Source organism: Littorina saxatilis, linkage group LG1, assembly GCF_037325665.1.
Source record: "Littorina saxatilis isolate snail1 linkage group LG1, US_GU_Lsax_2.0, whole genome shotgun sequence".
NCBI lineage: Eukaryota > Metazoa > Mollusca > Gastropoda > Littorinimorpha > Littorinidae > Littorina > Littorina saxatilis.
The window spans coordinates 103,430,387-103,449,524 of NC_090245.1; the positions used below are offsets into that span (position 1 = coordinate 103,430,387).

The 19,138-nt window shown below is 45.5% G+C and overlaps 1 protein-coding gene across 1 annotated transcript in view; it reads left to right on the plus strand.

Moving 5' to 3' along the window:
• Positions 1-19,138, plus strand: part of LOC138958004 (uncharacterized) — a 292,556-nt gene that overhangs the window by 263,264 nt on the left and 10,154 nt on the right. The window contains exons 107-113 of the mRNA XM_070329034.1: positions 2,939-3,067; positions 4,835-5,047; positions 5,593-5,799; positions 7,605-7,808; positions 8,729-8,833; positions 9,040-9,180; positions 11,292-11,480. Coding sequence (XP_070185135.1) covers positions 2,939-3,067; positions 4,835-5,047; positions 5,593-5,799; positions 7,605-7,808; positions 8,729-8,833; positions 9,040-9,180; positions 11,292-11,480 — 1,188 coding nt within the window. The remainder of the gene's footprint in view (positions 1-2,938; positions 3,068-4,834; positions 5,048-5,592; positions 5,800-7,604; positions 7,809-8,728; positions 8,834-9,039; positions 9,181-11,291; positions 11,481-19,138) is intronic.

Here is a 19,138-nt window from a genome sequence, read left to right on the forward strand (position 1 = left end):
TTGGGAAGGCTCAGCCACCCCTTCCAACCGAACCTTGAATTGGACAAGCTTCGTTTGCCTCTTACAACTGGCGCTCTAAGATCCCTGGACCACAGAGATAAGACCTAGAGGTATTCCTCCCCCGAAAGGCATAATGAGTGCGGCAATACTTTTGACAGTGGGTGAATGTGTCCATCCCATCCATATGTAGACTCTCAGATGCCTGGACTCAAAAGCTAAAGGAGCTGGAGGAAAGAGACACAGTGAGATCCTAGCAGGAGCTAGGAATACCACACAAGGCTATCTCCCTCGCTCCCAGTCTACGGTGACACAAGGTTATTGGGTGAGTATAAGTTGTGTCACTCTAAGAGCTTGAGGTAGAGACACAGTGAGATCCTAGCTGGAGCCAGGAATACCACACCAGCCTTTTCTCCCTCGCTCGAAGAGCCTGAGGTAGAGACACAGTGAGATCCTAGCTGGAGCCAGGAATACCACACCAGCCTATCTCACTCACTCCCAGTCTACGGCTACGCGTCGTTTTTTGGGCAAGAAACGTGGCAACTCGGGTGCTGACTAAGACCTTTGTCAAGTCAGAACTATGCATCAGACCAAGAGAGTACACCTCCTGCCTCAGGCAGGGGCCTGAAAACAACTCTGCATAGTCACCCTAGAGCTCAGCTCCACAAACAGCTGAAGTGCCCCAGAGCTCACAAAGCTACGCTGGTCAGACAATGCAACACTTGCCGCCCGCAGCCACGCCTACTGAAAATCCAGATATGGACTTGGGTGATCTAGGCAGAAGTACTACTGAGATCACAACATAAGACATCTTTGTGAGTTCAACTACCAGGGGGCAGAACTTTGCATCAGCCCAAGATAGTGCACCTTCGGCCATAGGCCGGAGAACATCACTGCATAGTCATCTAAGAACTTGTGAGCTCTACAGAAATCTGGAGTGTCCCAGAACCCACAAAACCTATGCTGGGCAGACAACCCAGCAGATGCCACCTACAACCATGTTTACAGAAAACCTAGATCAAGGACCTGGCTGATCAAGCCAGAAAACGGTCCTGCTGAAATCACAAATGGGACCTCTCAGTGAGTTGCATGCCAGGCATGGCACCCTCTTGAGTAAGACAAGAGCGGTCATTCAGCCAATAAGGGCTCAGAGATGCCCATGGTCACTGGGGACCCCCTCACGCTATAAGTGTGGAATTTCAAAGTAAGAAGCAGGTTTTCCCCTTGGGTAAAGGCAATACAGCTGGCTGTCTTTCACTTGCTATTCTAGGACAAATGGTACCTTTAACCATTAAGGGTAGGCTTATAGCCCCCACATGCGTTGAGACAGGCACAGGAAAGGTGCAGACAGTGACCTACTGCTGAGCGCACTTGCGCTTACTTCCTGTCACGCAGGAGGAACAGCTAAGTCAGCCTGAATTTACACTGGTATCTGTGCCTACCATCCTCATTAGAGAGGTAAATTCAGAGAGGATATATATATTCATTCATGCGACTGGCACAATTGTTTGCCATGGAAAGTGGTGCCTCAGACCAGAATTCTACAGGATCTCTGGAAACTCTGTCAATCTCCCTTAAATGGAGGATCAGTCGCAGAGACGCACCTTGGTGATAAGTTCAAGGTATTAGAGGAATTGTTATCTCTGACCATTCCTCATCTTTTAGGTCGTTCACCTGATCCACCTGCAGAACTTTACGTTGCTGGGGAGTTGGGTCGCTCAAGGCGCATAATGGCAAGTCATAACCATAACCCAACATTGATAAAGACAAGTGATCAGAGGAATAGTAACGACCATCGAGTAGAAACCAGCTCTACATTGACAGGTGGGACTTTCTTTCGATTGTCCCTTTCTGGAGCAAGTTGACACAGTGGCAACAATGCAACTTGCCACTCGCCCGACTCAGGATTTCTTGCTTCTCAGTCCGATGATCTATCCTTTTCTTCCCCCGATTTTACAGGGGGGATTCCGGACAAATGGGCTGAGTCGGGTGAGGTGACACTAGATTACCGATCGAAAGTCAACCCTCCAGCCTGTTATCTATTCTCCTATTAGTTAAATTGAGGTGATGTATTCGAAAGAAATATGTATTTTTTACAAGTAAAATGACTATTTCTAAGAATACTCACCTCAATTTAACCAGAGACCCTCCCACCAACCCCGCTATTGACTTAATAGCTTCGAATTGAAACTGGGGATTATGGGCATTGGCACATGCGCAGAGAGGTACTACCGACAAAGGGAGACTACTCCCCTAAATGGTATACCGACGGAAATCTAGAGTTAGCGACCTTGTTTACAGTCTAGTACTGGTAACATAGGACGCTTCTCAGTCTAGCACTCGTAAGTAAGGTAACTCCTATTAGTTAAATTGAGGTGAGTATTCTTAGAAATAGTCATTTTACTTGTAAAAAATACATTTTGTGTTCAGCCACAATGAAATTTCTTTTTTGAGATAATAAAGTATTATCGTATTGTATTGTATTGTATTGTATTGTATTGTATTGTAAGTGATGATAAACAACAAACATATGTGCCCCCCACAAACTCACCAGGAAAGTGTATAGTTACTTCCCTGTACTGGTTTGATGGCAAATATTGCACACTGGTAATTTTTGTCTGGTCTTAGAGCAAAGTTTTTTTATTTGATTTGTTGCACAATTCACATGCTGTACTGTGGTAAGTGTGTAAACTGCGTGGCATTAGATACAAGAGAGGAACGAGTGTGACATCTTCTTATTCTTCTTCGTTCATGGGCTGAAACACCCACGTTCACTCATGTTTTTGCACAAGTGGGTTTTTACGTGTAAGACTGTTTTCACCCCGCCATTCAGGCAGCCATACGCCGCTTTTCGGGGAAATAGTGTGACATCAAAGTGTTGGTAACTGCCTGACGCATCCAGCTGCACTGTTGTATTAACTGTTGACTTAACTGTTGACAGCTTGAAGCAGCAACACCAGAGAAGGACCGCTTGGCAGCCCAGCGAGTGATGGACCAGTATCGCCGTGACCTGGAGTCACTCACCACCGACATGGACAGTGAGAAGAACAGGCAGCTGGCAGACTTGCAGGTAAATCAGATGGGATTTCCTGTGTGCATGTGGCTGTGCCGGAAGCCGGAATTCTGGCTTTATAAAAAAAAAAGACAGGTCTGAAAAAAGAGTTCAGTAGCAGTATAGCAGTAAAATTCAGGTTGACCTTTTAGAACCCCACTTGCACCCATTGGAATTTTCAAGTGAGATTTTGCAATAATACTCACAGTAAGAAGTGATCTGCACGTTGAGTGCCCAATGTTATCATCTAGATCAGTGGAATCATTTGTGACAAGTGATGCAATGTGTTGTTCATTATCTACTAGGTTTAATGAAGTAATATGTGACATGTGAAAGACCTTCTTCATTCTGCCAGAAATGCAGGTGGCCGATTACACTTAAACACACACACCTAAGTAGCGCGACACTTTTTGCTGCAAGCTTTCCACTGGGAGGAAGCAGCCTAAATTGTTCAGCAATGGGACGATAAAGTAGGAAATAAAAGGAAGCTTATTATACAGTAAAACCTGTCTCTAACGGACACCCTTGGGGAATGGTAATAGTGTCCCTATTAGACAGGTGTCCCTTCTTCACAGGTGGAGGGGCCGGGGCAATATTTTACAAAGAGCACGTAAAATGAACAAGACACTTTTTGTCAGTCCTGTAGTATGTATTTATTGGATTGAACATGAGACTCACTGAATATGTGAGTAAACAAATGATACATGTAGCAAACAACAACAACAACAACAACAACACCCCACCCCCCTCCCACCTACCCCGTTCCCTACACACACTGTGCATTCAAACTTACGCAAGTCGGACGTCACAAAGCTAAAAATAGCTGACTCTTCATCAGTCATTCAACGGGAAATTCCGCAGTGTGTCTCGACCAAATTGGGTCAGCTCTTGTTTCATTCAGTTTTTCTAGTCTCAGCATAAATGCATGGAACAGAAATTTAGCTGTGTTAACTATTGTTTCCTTCGAACGATTGCTTACAAAGAGAGAGAGATCGAGAGAGAGATTAGTAGGAGGGGGGAAGGGGGGAGTGGTAAATGATAAATGGTTGCCATACCACTCCCATACCACGTTGTTCAGGTCTTCATATTGCGTTTTCCGACGTTTCACAGTTTTTTGGTCGATTCGCGCACCTGACTCCCACTCCTTCATCACGTCTTCTTTTTCCGATTTGATCCTCGCGATCTGTGTTTTACCACATCCCATCTCCTTCGCCACATCTCGGCATGATTGGCCGCTATCTAGTTTTTTTCAAGGCAGCGACACGCTGCTCTAAAGTCAACGCTTTTCTTTTTCCTGCTGGAGATTCCATTTTCAAACACAGTAGTCTACTGTTGCTTTTGGTTGTGACTGTATCCACAATGCGGAAAAGCGAAAGTGAGCGAAGCGAAATTGAGTGAGCGAAAGTGGGTCTCCATCTAAACAAGCCACTGATTGGTCAGAAAAGGGACAGGACAACCAATCAACAACCATTTGTGCTACGGCTACGGCTGCCGAGCACTGACTGCATAACAGTCGAGTTTTCGAAGTTGCGTTTTTATGTACGTTGTGTCCGTTTGTGACAGTGTTTACACTTCCTACGGTCCGAAAAATCGTGTCCGCGTCCGTAAGTGGCAGGTGTCCGCCCGTTAAAGGTTAGTTATTGTTGAAATCGTGTTCGTGCCATGATAAACTGTCCGTATGTAGCAGGTGGCCGTTACAACAAGGGTCCGCTAGACTCAGGTTTTACTGTACTACATATATGTATAGGTATCATAACTGCACATTCTTCTTTCCCCTGCTCATAGGCCAAACTCGCAGGAAGACGCCAGCGCCGACTGCAGGAGGCAGCTCGCCTAATGGAAGAGGAGGCTGCTCGACGCTTCGTGGCAGAACAGACTCGGCAGCTCTCGAAGGGCGGTGGAGATTCGACCCCCACAGACGTTGGGTCCGACCTTCAGCATAAGCCTAAAGTCAACTACGCTCAGTCCACAGAAGAGCAGGCAATGCTTAGGGAACAGGTGAGTTGTGCAGGCAACATTTTGTTAAGGCTGAGAAAGATTTTCGTTTGTTGCTTGTGATATTTTAATATTGAATATTGTTTTGTGAAGCAGCTTATCAAACAAGCTGACTGAATAGGCCCACATATACCGAGTGCTGTTGTTTATTACAAGCTGCAGGAAAGAACAAATAAGGAATTGGTGCACATCAGTAAAGAACGGAACACTTTTTTTTCACTGAAATGATACGGTTTAAATGCAAAATGAAAAACAAGAATGGAAGGATATTGATTCGTTTCTCCAGTTGTCGGCCGTTGAAGAGTTATTTATAGCTTGACATTTCTTCTATGCCGCTGACACCTATTCATTGTAGAGTTCTGTTTGTGGTAGGGTCTGGCTGCTACTGTCTCCTTGTATGTTCTTGGGAACCTTTGTGTACCCAGAACAGTTTTTATAGGGCTAAGAAATTAGCTCTTACATTCTTAATCCTGTTTGACTGGGCTTTGCCTCCTAAGGTTATTGTTGTGTTTAAACACTCTGTTACATAAGTTATAATCATGGTCCAGGAGCGTATGAAGGAGGAGCTGAAGACGAAGCAGCAGAAGGAGCGTGACGCGCTGGCGGCCAAACTGGACCAGGAGTCACAGCGTGAGGAGAGCCAGCTGAAGAATCAGGCCGACAAGGAGACGGAGCAGCTGCTCAGGGAGAAGAAGAACAGGAATGCTGCTGAGGCGGCCGCTCGCACTGACCTCAGTCAGGAACAGTTGGCAGAGGTAAGGACTTCAAAAGACCATTTTCGGAAATAACTCTGTTGGGTTTGTATGGGTTGTTGGGCGGGGATGTAGCTCAGTCGGTAGCGCGCTGGATTTGTATCCAGTTGGCCGCTGTCAGCGTGAGTTCGTCCCCACGTTCGGCGAGAGATTTATTTCTCAGAGTCAACTTTGTGTGCAGACTCTCCTCGGTGTCCGAACACCCCCCGTGTGTACACGCAAGCACAAGACCAAGTGCGCACAAAAAAGATCCTGTAATCCACGTCAGAGTTCGGTGGGTTATAGAAACACGAAAATACCCAGCATACTTTCTCCGAAAACGGCGTATAGCTGCCTAAATGGCGGGGTAAAAAACGGTCATACACGTAAAATTACACTCGTGCAAAAAACACGAGTGTACGTTGGAGTTTCAGCCCACGAACGCAGAAGAAGAAGAAGAAGTATGGGTTGTGAAAGAGTGAATACCCTTGCTCGGACAAATACATTCACACGTGCTCCTGTCAACGTGTTTGTTCCTGCCGGTAGATCTGAAAAAATGAACACACTGACAAACAGACGATATTCGAAAATAACTGTCAGGTTTGTATGGTTTTTAAGAGAGTGAATACCCTTGCTTTTCACACATGCTCCTGTCCACGTGTTTCAGACACACCCCTCGCTAGTGATAGGCCCCTCCAATGTTTGTCCTAGTAAAACCGAGGGTATTCACTCTTTCACAACCGTTACAAACCCAACAGAGTTATCTTCGGAATTCGTCTATTTATGTGTTCTGATTTTGCTATTTTAATGACCGATTTGAAGAAGGTGGATAAACGTAACACACACACGCATTTGCTCTTTTTTTGTCAGTGTATGGGAACATGGAAAATGACTGAGGGTATGCACTGGAGTCTTACATCTGTTTCCTTTTCAATACTAGTGTCACTCCGGCACGGTTGGCCTTGTGGTAAGGCGTCCGCCCCGTGATCGGGAGGTCGTGAGTTCGAACCCCGGCCGGGTCATACCCAAGACTTTAAAATTGGCAATCTAGTGGCTGCTCCGCCTGGCGTCTGGCATTATGGGGTTATGCTAGGACTGGTTGGTCCGGTGTCAGAATAATGTGACTGGGTGAGACATGAAGCCTGTGCTGCGACTTCTGTCTTGTGTGTGGCGCACATTATATGTCAAAGCAGCACCGCCCTGATATGGCCCTTCGTGGTCGGCTGGGCGTTAAGCAAACAAACAAACAAACTAGTGTCACTGAATTATGAATGTTACTGAATGTTCCCCTGATTCAAAAGAAAGAATTGTATGCTTTGTACTTTTGCAGCAGTATAAACTACATGAGCAGCGTGTGCTCTGTAAATAAACAAACTAGCGCAACATACAGTGCACGTGGGTCCACAGGTTAATGGAAGGAATAACTGTTACTGCCTATACAGTGGTACCTGCCATGAAAGGACACCCTTGGGACCAGCTAAACGTGTCCCTACATTGCAGGTGGCCTGTCATGACAGGTATATTTTGGTAGAGATAATAGACAAAGGGACCCCAGAATGTGTCCTTTTAAGGGAGGCGTCCTCTCATGAGAGGGGCCCCACATTGCAGGTACCACTGTAGTAGTAATAGATCCATCATGACTAAGTCACTTGTAATTCTTCCAAAATGGTCATGGTGCTCTTTTTACATTTGGTCAAGTTCTGATTAATTTATTGTTATTTAAGTACATCTAATTCATGGTTTTCTCTTTGATTTATTGAAATTAAAATGCGTAAGGATCAATCTATCTTCTTAACTAAGACAAACATCAAAGTGTTTTCTTCTCACAGCTGATGGCCAGACACCAGCAAGAACTGGACGACCTTCAGGACAAGATGGAGTCAGAGAAATCCCGTCAGATGCTGGCACTGCGCGATCGCCTGGCCAAGAACAGACGCCGACGAATGGAGGACCTGCGTAGGAAGCAGGATGCCGAGCTCACCAGTGAAATGCTGGAACAGCGCAAAGAGCTGGACGATGTGCGCCTCAAACAGGTGCACGAGAGAGAAAGAAAAGACGAGGCATAAGAAGAGAAAAGGAAGCATGTCAGTGTGTGTGATCTGTTATCAATGGGTAAGGCTTCTAGAGAAGTGTGAGTGAGTGATGACAAGGCGGGGAGGTAGCTAAGTCGGTAACGGCACTGGCATTGAAACCAGTTTGTCGCTATTGGCGTGGGTTCAATCCCCACGTTCAGTAAGGGATTTATTTCTCAGAGTTGACTATGTGCACACTCTCCTCGATATCCGAACACCCCTGTGTGCACACATGCGGATGATAAAGAACCCAAGTACACAGCGAAAATCTCAGGGCTTGGAAACACCCATGCAAGAAAAAGAAACAGTGTGTAGCGTTGTACTGTGTGGCAGCTCGCTTTCCCTATTGTGAAAGCAGCACAAATTCCATAAACGTAACCTCACAGGACTATATGATGCCTTATCCTCATCCTTACTATTTCCTTATAATAAGTTTGTAGAACAGCTGCTTGCTGATTTTCATCTGGTGATGAAATTTCATGCATGCTTGTAGCACTTAGAAAAGGGCTTGTAAACTGAGTGCGATGCGGTGGGTGTGTGTGTACATGCGTGCATGAGTGCATGCATATTAATTAGTGTGTATTGATGAGATGCCTGTGGTATTCTTAACTTTGTGAGATGCCTGTGGTATTCTTAACTTTGCGAGATGCCTGTGGTATTCTTAACTTTGCGAGATGCCTGTGGTATTCTTAACTTTGCGAGATGCCTGTGGTATTCTTAACTTTGTGAGATGCCTGTGGTATTCTTAACTTTGTGAGATGCCTGTGGTATTCTTAACTTTGTGAGATGCTCGTGGTATTCTTAACTTTGTGAGATGCCTGTGGTATTCTTAACTTTGTGAGATGCCTGTGGTATTCTTAACTTTGTGTTTGTGTGTACAGGCCAAGGAAGTGGAGAAGACAGCTATGGAGGAAGGAATCCGAGAGAACGGCACTGAGGACAGCGACAAAGTTGTGCAGGCCGTTCTGACTGCTAGACATGCTCAGGTAATGGACGGTTTCATTGCCATTGCTTCATTCACATAGCATTATGTTTGGTATCGATTCATCCATGCATTTTTCTTTGAATCTTTGACGCGTCCATATGATTTTGCTGTTATCTGTCGTTGATTTATTGATCTTCCTCTGTGGCTGTGGCTGTAAGGTCTCCAAATAAACTGTCCAATACATTTTGTATGGCATTCACTTTGTAGGAACTGCGTGACCTTGAGGCAACCTACCAGGCCAAGCGTCGTGTCCTGGTGGATGAAGCCCTCAACAAACTGCACGCTGATTACGACAAAAAGCGAGCAGACGTGATGCGTCGTCACCAGGAAGAGCTGGCTGCTCTGCAGGTAAGCTTTCATGCCATCATGTTTGGTTGAACGCCCTCACAGGTAGCTGTCGGATGTAAACAGTACAGTGGAACCACCTTTTAGGACCCCCCAGTTTAAGACTTCCTCTGTTTTAAATCCAAAAACAAAAAGACTGCCAACGTTCCAAATTTCAGAATAATAAAAAACCAAGAAAGGTAGGTTGTTGGAACGTTTGTTATTGACAAAACAATACGTTACATTCACAAATATATCGACCCAACGGTCTTCAGACCTGTTTACTCATACGATTTCGCCGTATTTTGTACGCCAAGTTTCCAAGAATACGATAAATACACTGGTTGATAAGAAAGTACGACTATTTCCAGTGTCATATTCTTACAGTTTTATCATCAGTGCGACGGACGTTGTATTGGAATTTTACTGCTAACAGTTTTACGTCGGTCACATGATTAAGAAGCACCTCTACCTGGTAAGAAAATACACTCAATATTTTGAAAATACACTAAGACTCTGTGGAATATACACCAACTGTTCATATTTGGTAAACAGGTCTGGGTCTTTAACGTGTACAGACAAAAAATGAGTAACGAGAACTTAATAGCTTAGAACTTAGACTTTCCCAACAAGCGGCGGAAACATTGGATCAAGCCAAGTTCTCGTTACTTATTGTTTGTCTGTACACTTTAAAGACCGGTGGGTCGATATATTTGTGAATGTAACGTATTGTTTTGTCAATAACAAACGTTCCAACAACCTACCTTTCTTGGTTTTTTATCATGGAAGTAGAGGGACTCTTCTTCTTCTTCTTCTTCTGCGTTCGTGGGCTGAAACTCCCACGTACACTCGTGTTTTTTGCACGAGTGGAATTTTATGTGTATGACCGTTTTTTACCCCGCCATTTAGGCAGCCATACGCAGTTTTCGGAGGAAGCATGCTGGGTATTTTCGTGTTTCTATAACCCACCGAACTCTGACATGGATTACAGGATCTTTTTCGTGCGCACTTGGTCTTGTGCTTGCGTGTACACACGGGGGGTGTTCGGACACCGAGGAGAGTCTGCACACAAAGTTGACTCTGAGAAATAAATCTCTCGCCGAACGTGGGGACGAACTCACGCTGACAGCGGCCAACTGGATACAAATCCAGCGCGCTACCGACTGAGCTACATCCCCGCCCGGAGTAGAGGGACAAAATGTGGGGCAGTGGGAGAGTCGATGACAGTAGGAATTGAATGGGCTTGCTACTGTTGTCAAGTATGAGACATTCTAAGTACAATGGCACCCCCCTTTTAAGACTCCGTTTTCTCAAATTTTTTGAGGTCTTAAAAGGGGGGTTCCACTGTACAGTTACATCAACTGGGTGGTTCAGGGCTACAGTCCTCGCGCCCCCTAATTGGCGTAGAGGCGCGTCCCCCGGGTGGTGGATGGGGGAGCCTTCTCTACTAACGATGCCGTGAACCTAATTAGGATCTTTTTCTTGTTTCTTCTCTATTTCTGCCTCCCCAAAGTCCTTTTACTTTCCTTTTCTCACCCATAAAATTCTTCACTTATTACCCTTGTTAAGTGGTTCTTGTATAGAATATAGTCAATGTTTGTAAAGATTTTAGTCAAGCAGTATGTAAGAAATGTTTAGTCCTTTGTACTGGAAACTTGCATTCTCCCAGTAAGGTAATATATTGTACTACGTTGCAAGCCCCTGGAGCAATTTTTTGATTAGTGCTTTTGTGAACAAGAAACACTTAACAAGTGGCTCTATCCCATCCTCCCCCCTTTCCCCTATCCCATCTCCCCCCTTTCCCTCGTCGCGATATAACCTTCGTGGTTGAAAACGACGTTAAACACCAAATAAAGAAAGAAATAAAGGGCTACAGTGGAACCCCCCTTTTAAGACCTCCAACAATCTGAGAAAATCAGGTCTCAGAAAGGAGGGAGTCTTAAAGTGGGTGGTCTTAAAAGGGGGTTCCACTTTATAGGGGATTTGTCATGAAAAGCTCTGTCACCTGGGAAGCTTGCCGTCAATATTTTATTGTTATCATTTTCTCAATCGGCTAGCTAGGTCAGAATGTGTATGTATATGGATCTGTGTGTGCTAGTCTACAAGGAAACCTCTTGTACACGCTCCCCTTGCAGAAGCAGGCTCTGAGCCCTGAAGAAATGGCAGAACGCCGTGCAGCTTTGCTGAACCGCCAGCAGATGGAGCTGTCTGACCTTGACCAGCGTCTGTCAGAGGATGAAGGTCAAGTTCAGCGTACAGCCGCTGCTGACTGGGAAGTTGCCTTCGCCCGTGACAAGCTAGCTTTGAAGGAGCGTCATTACAAGGTAACACGCCAGCGGCTATTTTCGTCGCCCAGCCATCCCCCCCCCCCCCCCCCCTCCCACCCCCCCCCCCCCCCTCCCACCCCCCCCCCCCCCTTTGCCAGCCAGCAGCGATTTGCGTCGCCAGCACAAGGTTTGTTCGTATGACCAACTTCTCGTTCGTATTTGCATACGAGAATAACGGTATTTTTAACGGCACTTGAGCCAAAGCGAGGCTCACTTCCTTCCGTTATCTCGTCGTGTCGTCTGCGCTGCATTTGAGTCGGTTTCGTCGAAGTTTTCTGCTTTTGTTTTTGCATCGATAAAGTACTTTAGCGCTTCGACAAGCAAGATGGAGGATGATGAGTTTGAAACTTTCTTTCGAGTTGTTTCTTGACAACAAAAAGTATGCGGAATTGGAACGAATTACCAAGGAAGATCTTCGCAATGAACTGTGTATCGCGGTGAAAAAAAATGACAGTTCGTCAAGTCACAGTGACGGTTACGAAACGGAATTTACGAAAGTGCAGATGGATACAAACAGTGGCTGGTCCAGTTTAGTGAAATGACAGGACCAGCAAACATTACCGATAATCTGACTGCGTAGCAAATGCTTGACTTAATGCTTGTCGAAGAGAGCGTAGAAACTGACTCAAATTCAGTGCAAATCAAGCCAGTGTCAAAACTGGCAGTGACAAGACGTAAAAAGTTTGCGTGTTCGGAAATGGCGACCTGTGGATCAAGTCATGGAAAATGTTATTGAGGCTCATGGAAAGTCATGGAAAGTCATGGAAAAGTCATGGAATTTTGTTTCTAAAAACCAGTTGGGACCCTGATAGTATATTCAGACACAACAACCAAACAGTGTTAACAGAACTGCATACACACACTCACACCCACCCACACCCACCCACACCCACGCACGCACGCACACACACACACACACACACACGCACGCACACACGCACACACACACACACACTCTACATTACACACACTCACTTACACCCACCCGCACACACACACACACACACACACACACACACACACACACTCTACATTATACCGCGTTCACATGACTGATAACATGATGACAGCATACTGCTGAGGTAGTACTTTTATAGAGGTTGTCATCACCTCAACTGTCGAGAAATAGAGAAACGTAGAATTTTGTAAACCACTTTTGGAACCTTGCTTTTGTTGACTTTTTGTGGTTAAACCAAATGACCATTAAATTACATATTCTTACGCAACTCACATAGATAGCATTAACTTCAGTTAAAGTGCTAGGACACTGAACTACGCTTCACCCCAAAGGGGAAGCAACCCCCTAAAAAAGAACGGCATTGACCTATAACCCAAGCTATACAAGAGTCGAGGTCATACCGTCACGTGACCTATCACGCGTGACTCGACCGCCGCCTATGTTAGAAACTCACTCCTACTTCAGCCACCAAGTAGCTCGGACGCTTTTCACACTACGCTGCAGGCTTTTAGCCTACTGTCTTCTGGACAGTGTTTCACCCCGTCTACAGGTCCCTGCTTCTCATGCACAAGTTTGGGTGAGCTCGTTCTAATTTATTTGCTTTTGCTTGCGTTTCTTTCTTTCTCCGTTGTTCGGTCTGATTGTTGTTTATCAATATCATAACTCAGACTGGTTTTTGTCAGCAATGGCTGACAAGGAGAATTAGAAACCACAGACTAGTCAGTAGCTGCTGAGGTTTCTCCTTTTACGTTTCGCATAAAGAGAAAGGCAAAGGCACTACCATTTCCGTTCTTGACCCAGCTTCTCTAACTTTTGCGTCTGTTAAATAACCTTGTATGGTTGAAAACGACGTTAAACAACATATAAAGAAGAAAGAAAGAATGTCTGTAAATTTTGGACCCTATGAATCCAATCATGCCAGTGCTGAAGCAGGTTAAATTTAGGTTACTTCAGCCAAGGCAAACGCAGTGGGAAAGAGATTACTTGTGTTAAAGATAGTTTGCTTCCCTTTTTGAGATGTTTTCGACCCAAATGTATAACATGTTGCCTTTCGTCGAGTTTGCGCTCGCTCCCGGCGGGAGTGGGCGACGCAGTTTGTTGTCACGCATCGAGGTTCCGCCTTCATGCACAGTCTCTTCGGCTGACGTGCACGCAGAGGAGTGTGTTTACTTCATACGAGGAGCGTTCACGCTCTACAGGTTAGTCAGGTTCACCGGTAGCCAGGTTCTCTGGTGAAAGTGTTCCAGTTGGGCCGGAACTAGTAGCCCCCCCGCCGCGGCTGGGGGGTGAAAGTTTGACTTTCCCGGAGGCTATCGCTCTTTTTTAAGAGGCGGAACTCACGGGGGGTCAACACCGGACAACAAGTTGGGCCGGAACTAGTAGCTCCCCCGCTGAGGCTGGGGAGTGAAAGTTCGACTCTCCCGGAGGCTATCGCTCTTTTTAAGAGGCGGAACTCACGGGGGGTCGACACCGGACAACGAGACAGATGTACTCACGGGCAGACTTTTATGTCTCGGTGAATGTGTACATGTCTCAACTTCCTCCGTTTGGGCAGGAAGCTGCTTTCGGGCAGGCTTTGCACGGTTCTTCCGTTTTGCAATCAGCCTCGCCTGTGGTGGATCGTTTTAGTGACGCAGCTTGTCACAGCGAATTTCACGGTCCAGCCTCAGCAGATTCGGAGTTCGACGATCTCACTCAGTTTCTGAGGAGGAAGTTGATGTCAAGTTGTCACTCAAACTTTAACCAGCTATGGTTACTGCAGCTCAGGGTCCGGTAATATGTAGCTAGTCATCGGTCGGCTGACCGTGAAACTGACGGTGGGTCGACGTTGAACCGCAAAAGTCAGTAATATGAGCGCGAACAACTGCCGGTCCAACTGAAAACAGTCGCCCGACTGCGGTTGGGCTTACAGGCACCTTTTTCGGTCGATCGACCGCAGTGTCTCTACTTGTTTTAACTTTCTGAGCGTGTTTTTAATCCAAACATATCATATCTATATGTTTTTAGAATCAGGAACCGACAAGGAATAAGATGAAAGTGTTTTTAAATTGATTCCGATAATTTAATTTTGATAATAATTTTTTTATATTTAATTTTCAGAGCTTGTTTTTAATTCAAATATAACATATTTATATGTTTTGGGAATCAGCAAATGATGGAGAATAAGATGAACGTAAATTTGGATCGTTTTCTAAAAACAATATTTTTTTTACATTTTTCAGATTTTTAATGATCAAATTTTCTCACCCTGTCCTTTACCACCCAACAAAAAAAAATAAAATTTGAGTTTGGAAAAAAAAAGTTTAGGGTCGGCGCCGAAATTTAGATACCGGTACCGCCAAAACAGGACCGATGTTTACATCGGAAGTTGTAATGTTCTAAAAATACCACTGAGCGGCTGACTGTCTAGTCAGCCGACTGTCAGTGCTACCGCGCTGCACATATTACCCGTCAAAACACGGCCGGTCAGCAGACTGCAGTCAACTGACTTGACAGTCAGTCGACTGTGGTTGCTCGACCGTCCAAAATACGATGTTCATATTACCGGCCCCAGGTGTCTGCCAAGTACTTCGCTGAAGGGGTGACAGCTATGGCAAGCTCTGCGGCACCACCACCCTCAGTGGTGGGTGATTTCCGCCCTGCTTTAACGGAAGTTCAGGGATATCGTTTTAGCGAGTCTCCTTCTGTTGCTTACGAACTTTCCAAGGTGCTGGCTAGAACTTCGGGTTCTGAGAATAGCTTGCCTGTGGATACTGTGCCTTTACTGGCTGCACACGGTCAGGTTCCTGATGCTGCTCAGCCATGGTTTGCCTCAGACCAGTTACGGAAGCGAGCACTTCGTTTCATTCACGCAAGTTTGCTCTCTCCCGTCGTCATCACAGTCTTATTGAGACTTACGCTTTGCCGAGTGCACCGCTTCCGGTCACTCCGGAGTTGGCTAATCTCAGGGAAGATGTCTATAGTTTGGACAAAACATTGTGCTTACGCTGAAGGCGCATTACTTGGTTTGGATGAAACGGGAAGATACTCGTTGGAACTTGCGTCTCTTTCAGAGACACTTCTTCGATCTCTTTCGCGGTCGGTCGCGGGGTCGTTGAATCCTTTCGATTTTCGAAACGACTCTAGCGTGAAAGACGTCCTCATACTCCTGGCCTCTTTGGCTAAGGTTTCAGCCGGACAAATGTCAGTCGCGGCACGGTTGTACGCACATGCGGTTTACACACGCAGGGACGCTTTCTTGTCTGGCTCTAGAATTTGAACTTGTGGAAGTTTTCTCATATGTTTCTTCTTTTCTATAACTTCCTTTGTGGGCAGCGATGCGGCGTTGCTTTCGCTTGCGTCACCCGCTCAAGTAACGCTTCACTCGCTGAGCGATATCCGTAGGCCTAGGTTACACCAAGCCTAAGAACTTAGTTTATTCTTTTCTTCGTACTACGGAACCGCTTCCGGTTGCACCGTACTTGTCGATCATACATCTTAAGGTTCATAGCAAGGAGAAACTGTCTGTTGTCAAGAACAATGATCTCCTGGCTGTGGAAGATCGTAACCGCACTTCTTTCTATTATCGTCTTGGTACAAGACTTTGATTCGTTCTTTCCCTTGTGCGGTTTCGTACTCACGGGATGCCTTTGTGTTCTGTCGGCACACATATTCAAAGGGTTTAGCTTCGCTGTTCGTCTGGGAAAAGGCCTCGGCCGACAGTATTGTTCTGTCGGTGAGACTTAAATCTCTTCCTTGCTCGAGGGTTTTCTTTGCGAATCCTCCTCTTTGCACGCGGGCTCTTTAACAGAGAGAATCTCACAGCAAAAGGAAAAGCCCACGGCAGGCCTCGGCTTTTCTTATCAGAGAAAAGCGCTAAGCTGGCCTTTCTCAGCTTTGGTTTATTATCTTCTTCTCGGCGTGGCACGGTGCCAAAAGTTAATACCCACCACTTTATCTCCTCGAGGCGATTTAGCGGTAGGGTTCAGTGGGCAAACAATAGCACGCTTTCTTGCATACTCTTGGCACTTGTCAACTGGAGTATTAGCGTTCGGCCACTCTTCTCTCTGCCTCTGTGTTTTCCCACAGCGGCTGGAGGGGCGATTAGGACTCTCACTTTATTGAGGGAGGCACTGGGGCCCTTCCTGTTGGGTCACTTATATAGATCGTGCCTATGTTTACTTCCACCTTCGGATATACAAAATAGATTGGAAGTGGCTACTTTTTATTTAATTCAGATCTTCGGGGCTCTGGTTTCGTTTTCTAAGCAATCAAATGAAGAGCCGGAACATGTTAGTGTCTTTTCTTGACTGGTTCACAGACACAACCAATCTTTGGATTCTCACACCACTGCTCATACAGGGCGTTCCCGTTGGTTCTCTCTCCACCAGGGAAGCAGTTCTGTCTCTTGTGGAATTCTTTCCCCTTGTCATGGGATAACATGTGTTGATTCAATCAGACAACACCACAGTGGTCTTTTATCTCAATAAGCAGGGGGTGGCATCTCGCTCTCTATCACTGCCACAGCGAGCATGCGAGGTTTTGATGTGGCTTTTACCACCACGAAATCTTATTAGCAGGGAGGTACCTTTCTGAGAGGCTCTAGGTCTTGGCAGACTCTAGTCAGCCGGCCAGGAATGTCCACTTGGATTGGACTCTATCTCGCTACACGCTTCTACTCCTTCTGGTGAATTTGGAGAAGCCGCTGGTAGAAGTTTTTCCTCTCGGTACTATCACCTTCTGCTAAATGTTCGTCTCCCCGTTCCCGGATAATACTCTCAATTTTACTTTGAGCGGCCTGTTGGTCGCACATTATGGGCCCACTCAATCTTGGTTGCCAGTCCTTTAGGCTGGCAAGAGGGCGCCGTTTTTGTTTTTTTTACACTCGAGCCACACGGGTGTCTACTGTACGGGAATCATTGAGACGCTCAGGGGCTTCTGCCTCAACTCTGGATTTGGTCTAGAGATTTCATAGGGGTTCAGCGTCTTCGTTTTTGTGTCACTTTGACTGGCTTGGAACAATTGGCGTACTATTAACGGAAAGAACTCCACTTCTCTCCGTTCAATGCGGGTGGCGAACCACCTATCCTGGCTTTCCGAATTTTCTCCCACGTCTCTGAATTAAGACTTTATGCGATATCAGTTGCACTGACACAGCTAGGTCGCAAAATTTTTTCACTTGGGTTCTTTTTAGCCAGCGTGATTAAGGGAACCTCCCTTTGGTTTGCTGAAAGCAAATCTCCAGTCCAGGCTTGGGATTCGCTCCCAGTTTCGGAGTTTTTGAGTTCGGATTGTTTAATCCTTGACAAATTAGCCTTGTTATTCTAAATACGGGAAGCCGTCATACTTACTCTAGTAGCTTCTGAGAGAAGTGCGAGTAAGTGCATTTTCTGTCTGGTTTTTGCTTTAGACATCTCTTTGGAGAAAGACTGATCTATAGCGCTTAGGTTTAATTCAAAATTTCTGACAAATAAGCAGAAACAGGAGTAACCAGATCCGATAATACAATTCTACCAATTTGCAATATTTTGGCTCTGCTAGAGCCATATTTAACCAATTGTACATTTCGAGCTTAAATATATTTCTGACTCGCTTGACTAGTGGCCCCCTTCATCCCCTCCTTCCTCGTCCTGATATGGCTCTGCGTAGTCGGCTGGACGTTAAGCAACAAATAAACAAACAAACTGATCTGTTTAGATCACCAGAACAAAGGCTTTTGTTTATTTCCATCAACACTTCTAGAGGCAATGATTTAGTGAAGTCAACTTTTAGCTAAATGGACTGCCACATTGATTAGGCATGCCTACAGTGGTGGCAGGGAAAAGGGGGGGGGGCAGTCAGTCCTCCCTTTTCAGGCAGCACGGGCTCAAGAGGTCAGAGTGTATAGGCCTCTTCTTTATCTGTTCTCAAGTCTGAGAGACTTACATAAGTCATGAATGCAGCTTATTGACCGTTCAAGGACGTAGTCATGAGTTTTCTATCGGCGGGGTATTTTAAGTACCCGCTGTTTTAATACACATCTACTAGACATCTTCTGCAGAAGATGTCTTTTTATGTGTTCCTGGGAACGTATCTGGTGCTCGGCAGAACAGTAATTTCGGTCTGCCAGCTATTGTAGCTACAGGCCAGATACTTGCAAGATGTTAACTATGAGTTCATTTGCCCACCACCTAAATTAGCAATCTGCTATCTATGTGAGTTGCGTAAGAATATGTAATTTAATATAAAATTTCAAAAATAAATTTTGATTTAATTAATATACTTACCAACTCACATATTGGATTCCCTCCCAGCCTGCCCCGCAAATTTTTTAAGGGGTTATATGTTTCAATACGGAATGAGTTTCACCGGTATACATCCTGCGCAGGCGCAGTACACCGGTAGTGTAAATAATCACCAAGGACCATGCCTTATATGGCATACGGTTTTTGTTTCAGAGTTATTTCCCCACGTTGCCATGTAAGAGTGCTTCCATGTCTTATCACAAAACGAAGTTATTGCTTAGGGTTTCCCTAAAAATGAACAGATCACTTCAGTAGGAGTGAGTTTCTAACATAGGCGGCGGTCGAGTCACGCGTGATAGGTCACGTGACGGTATGACCTCGACTCTTGTATAGCTTGGGTTATAGGTCAATGCCGTTCTTTTTTAGGGGGTTGCTTCCCCTTTGGGGTGAAGCGTAGTTCAGTGTCCTAGCACTTTAACTGAAGTTAATGCTAT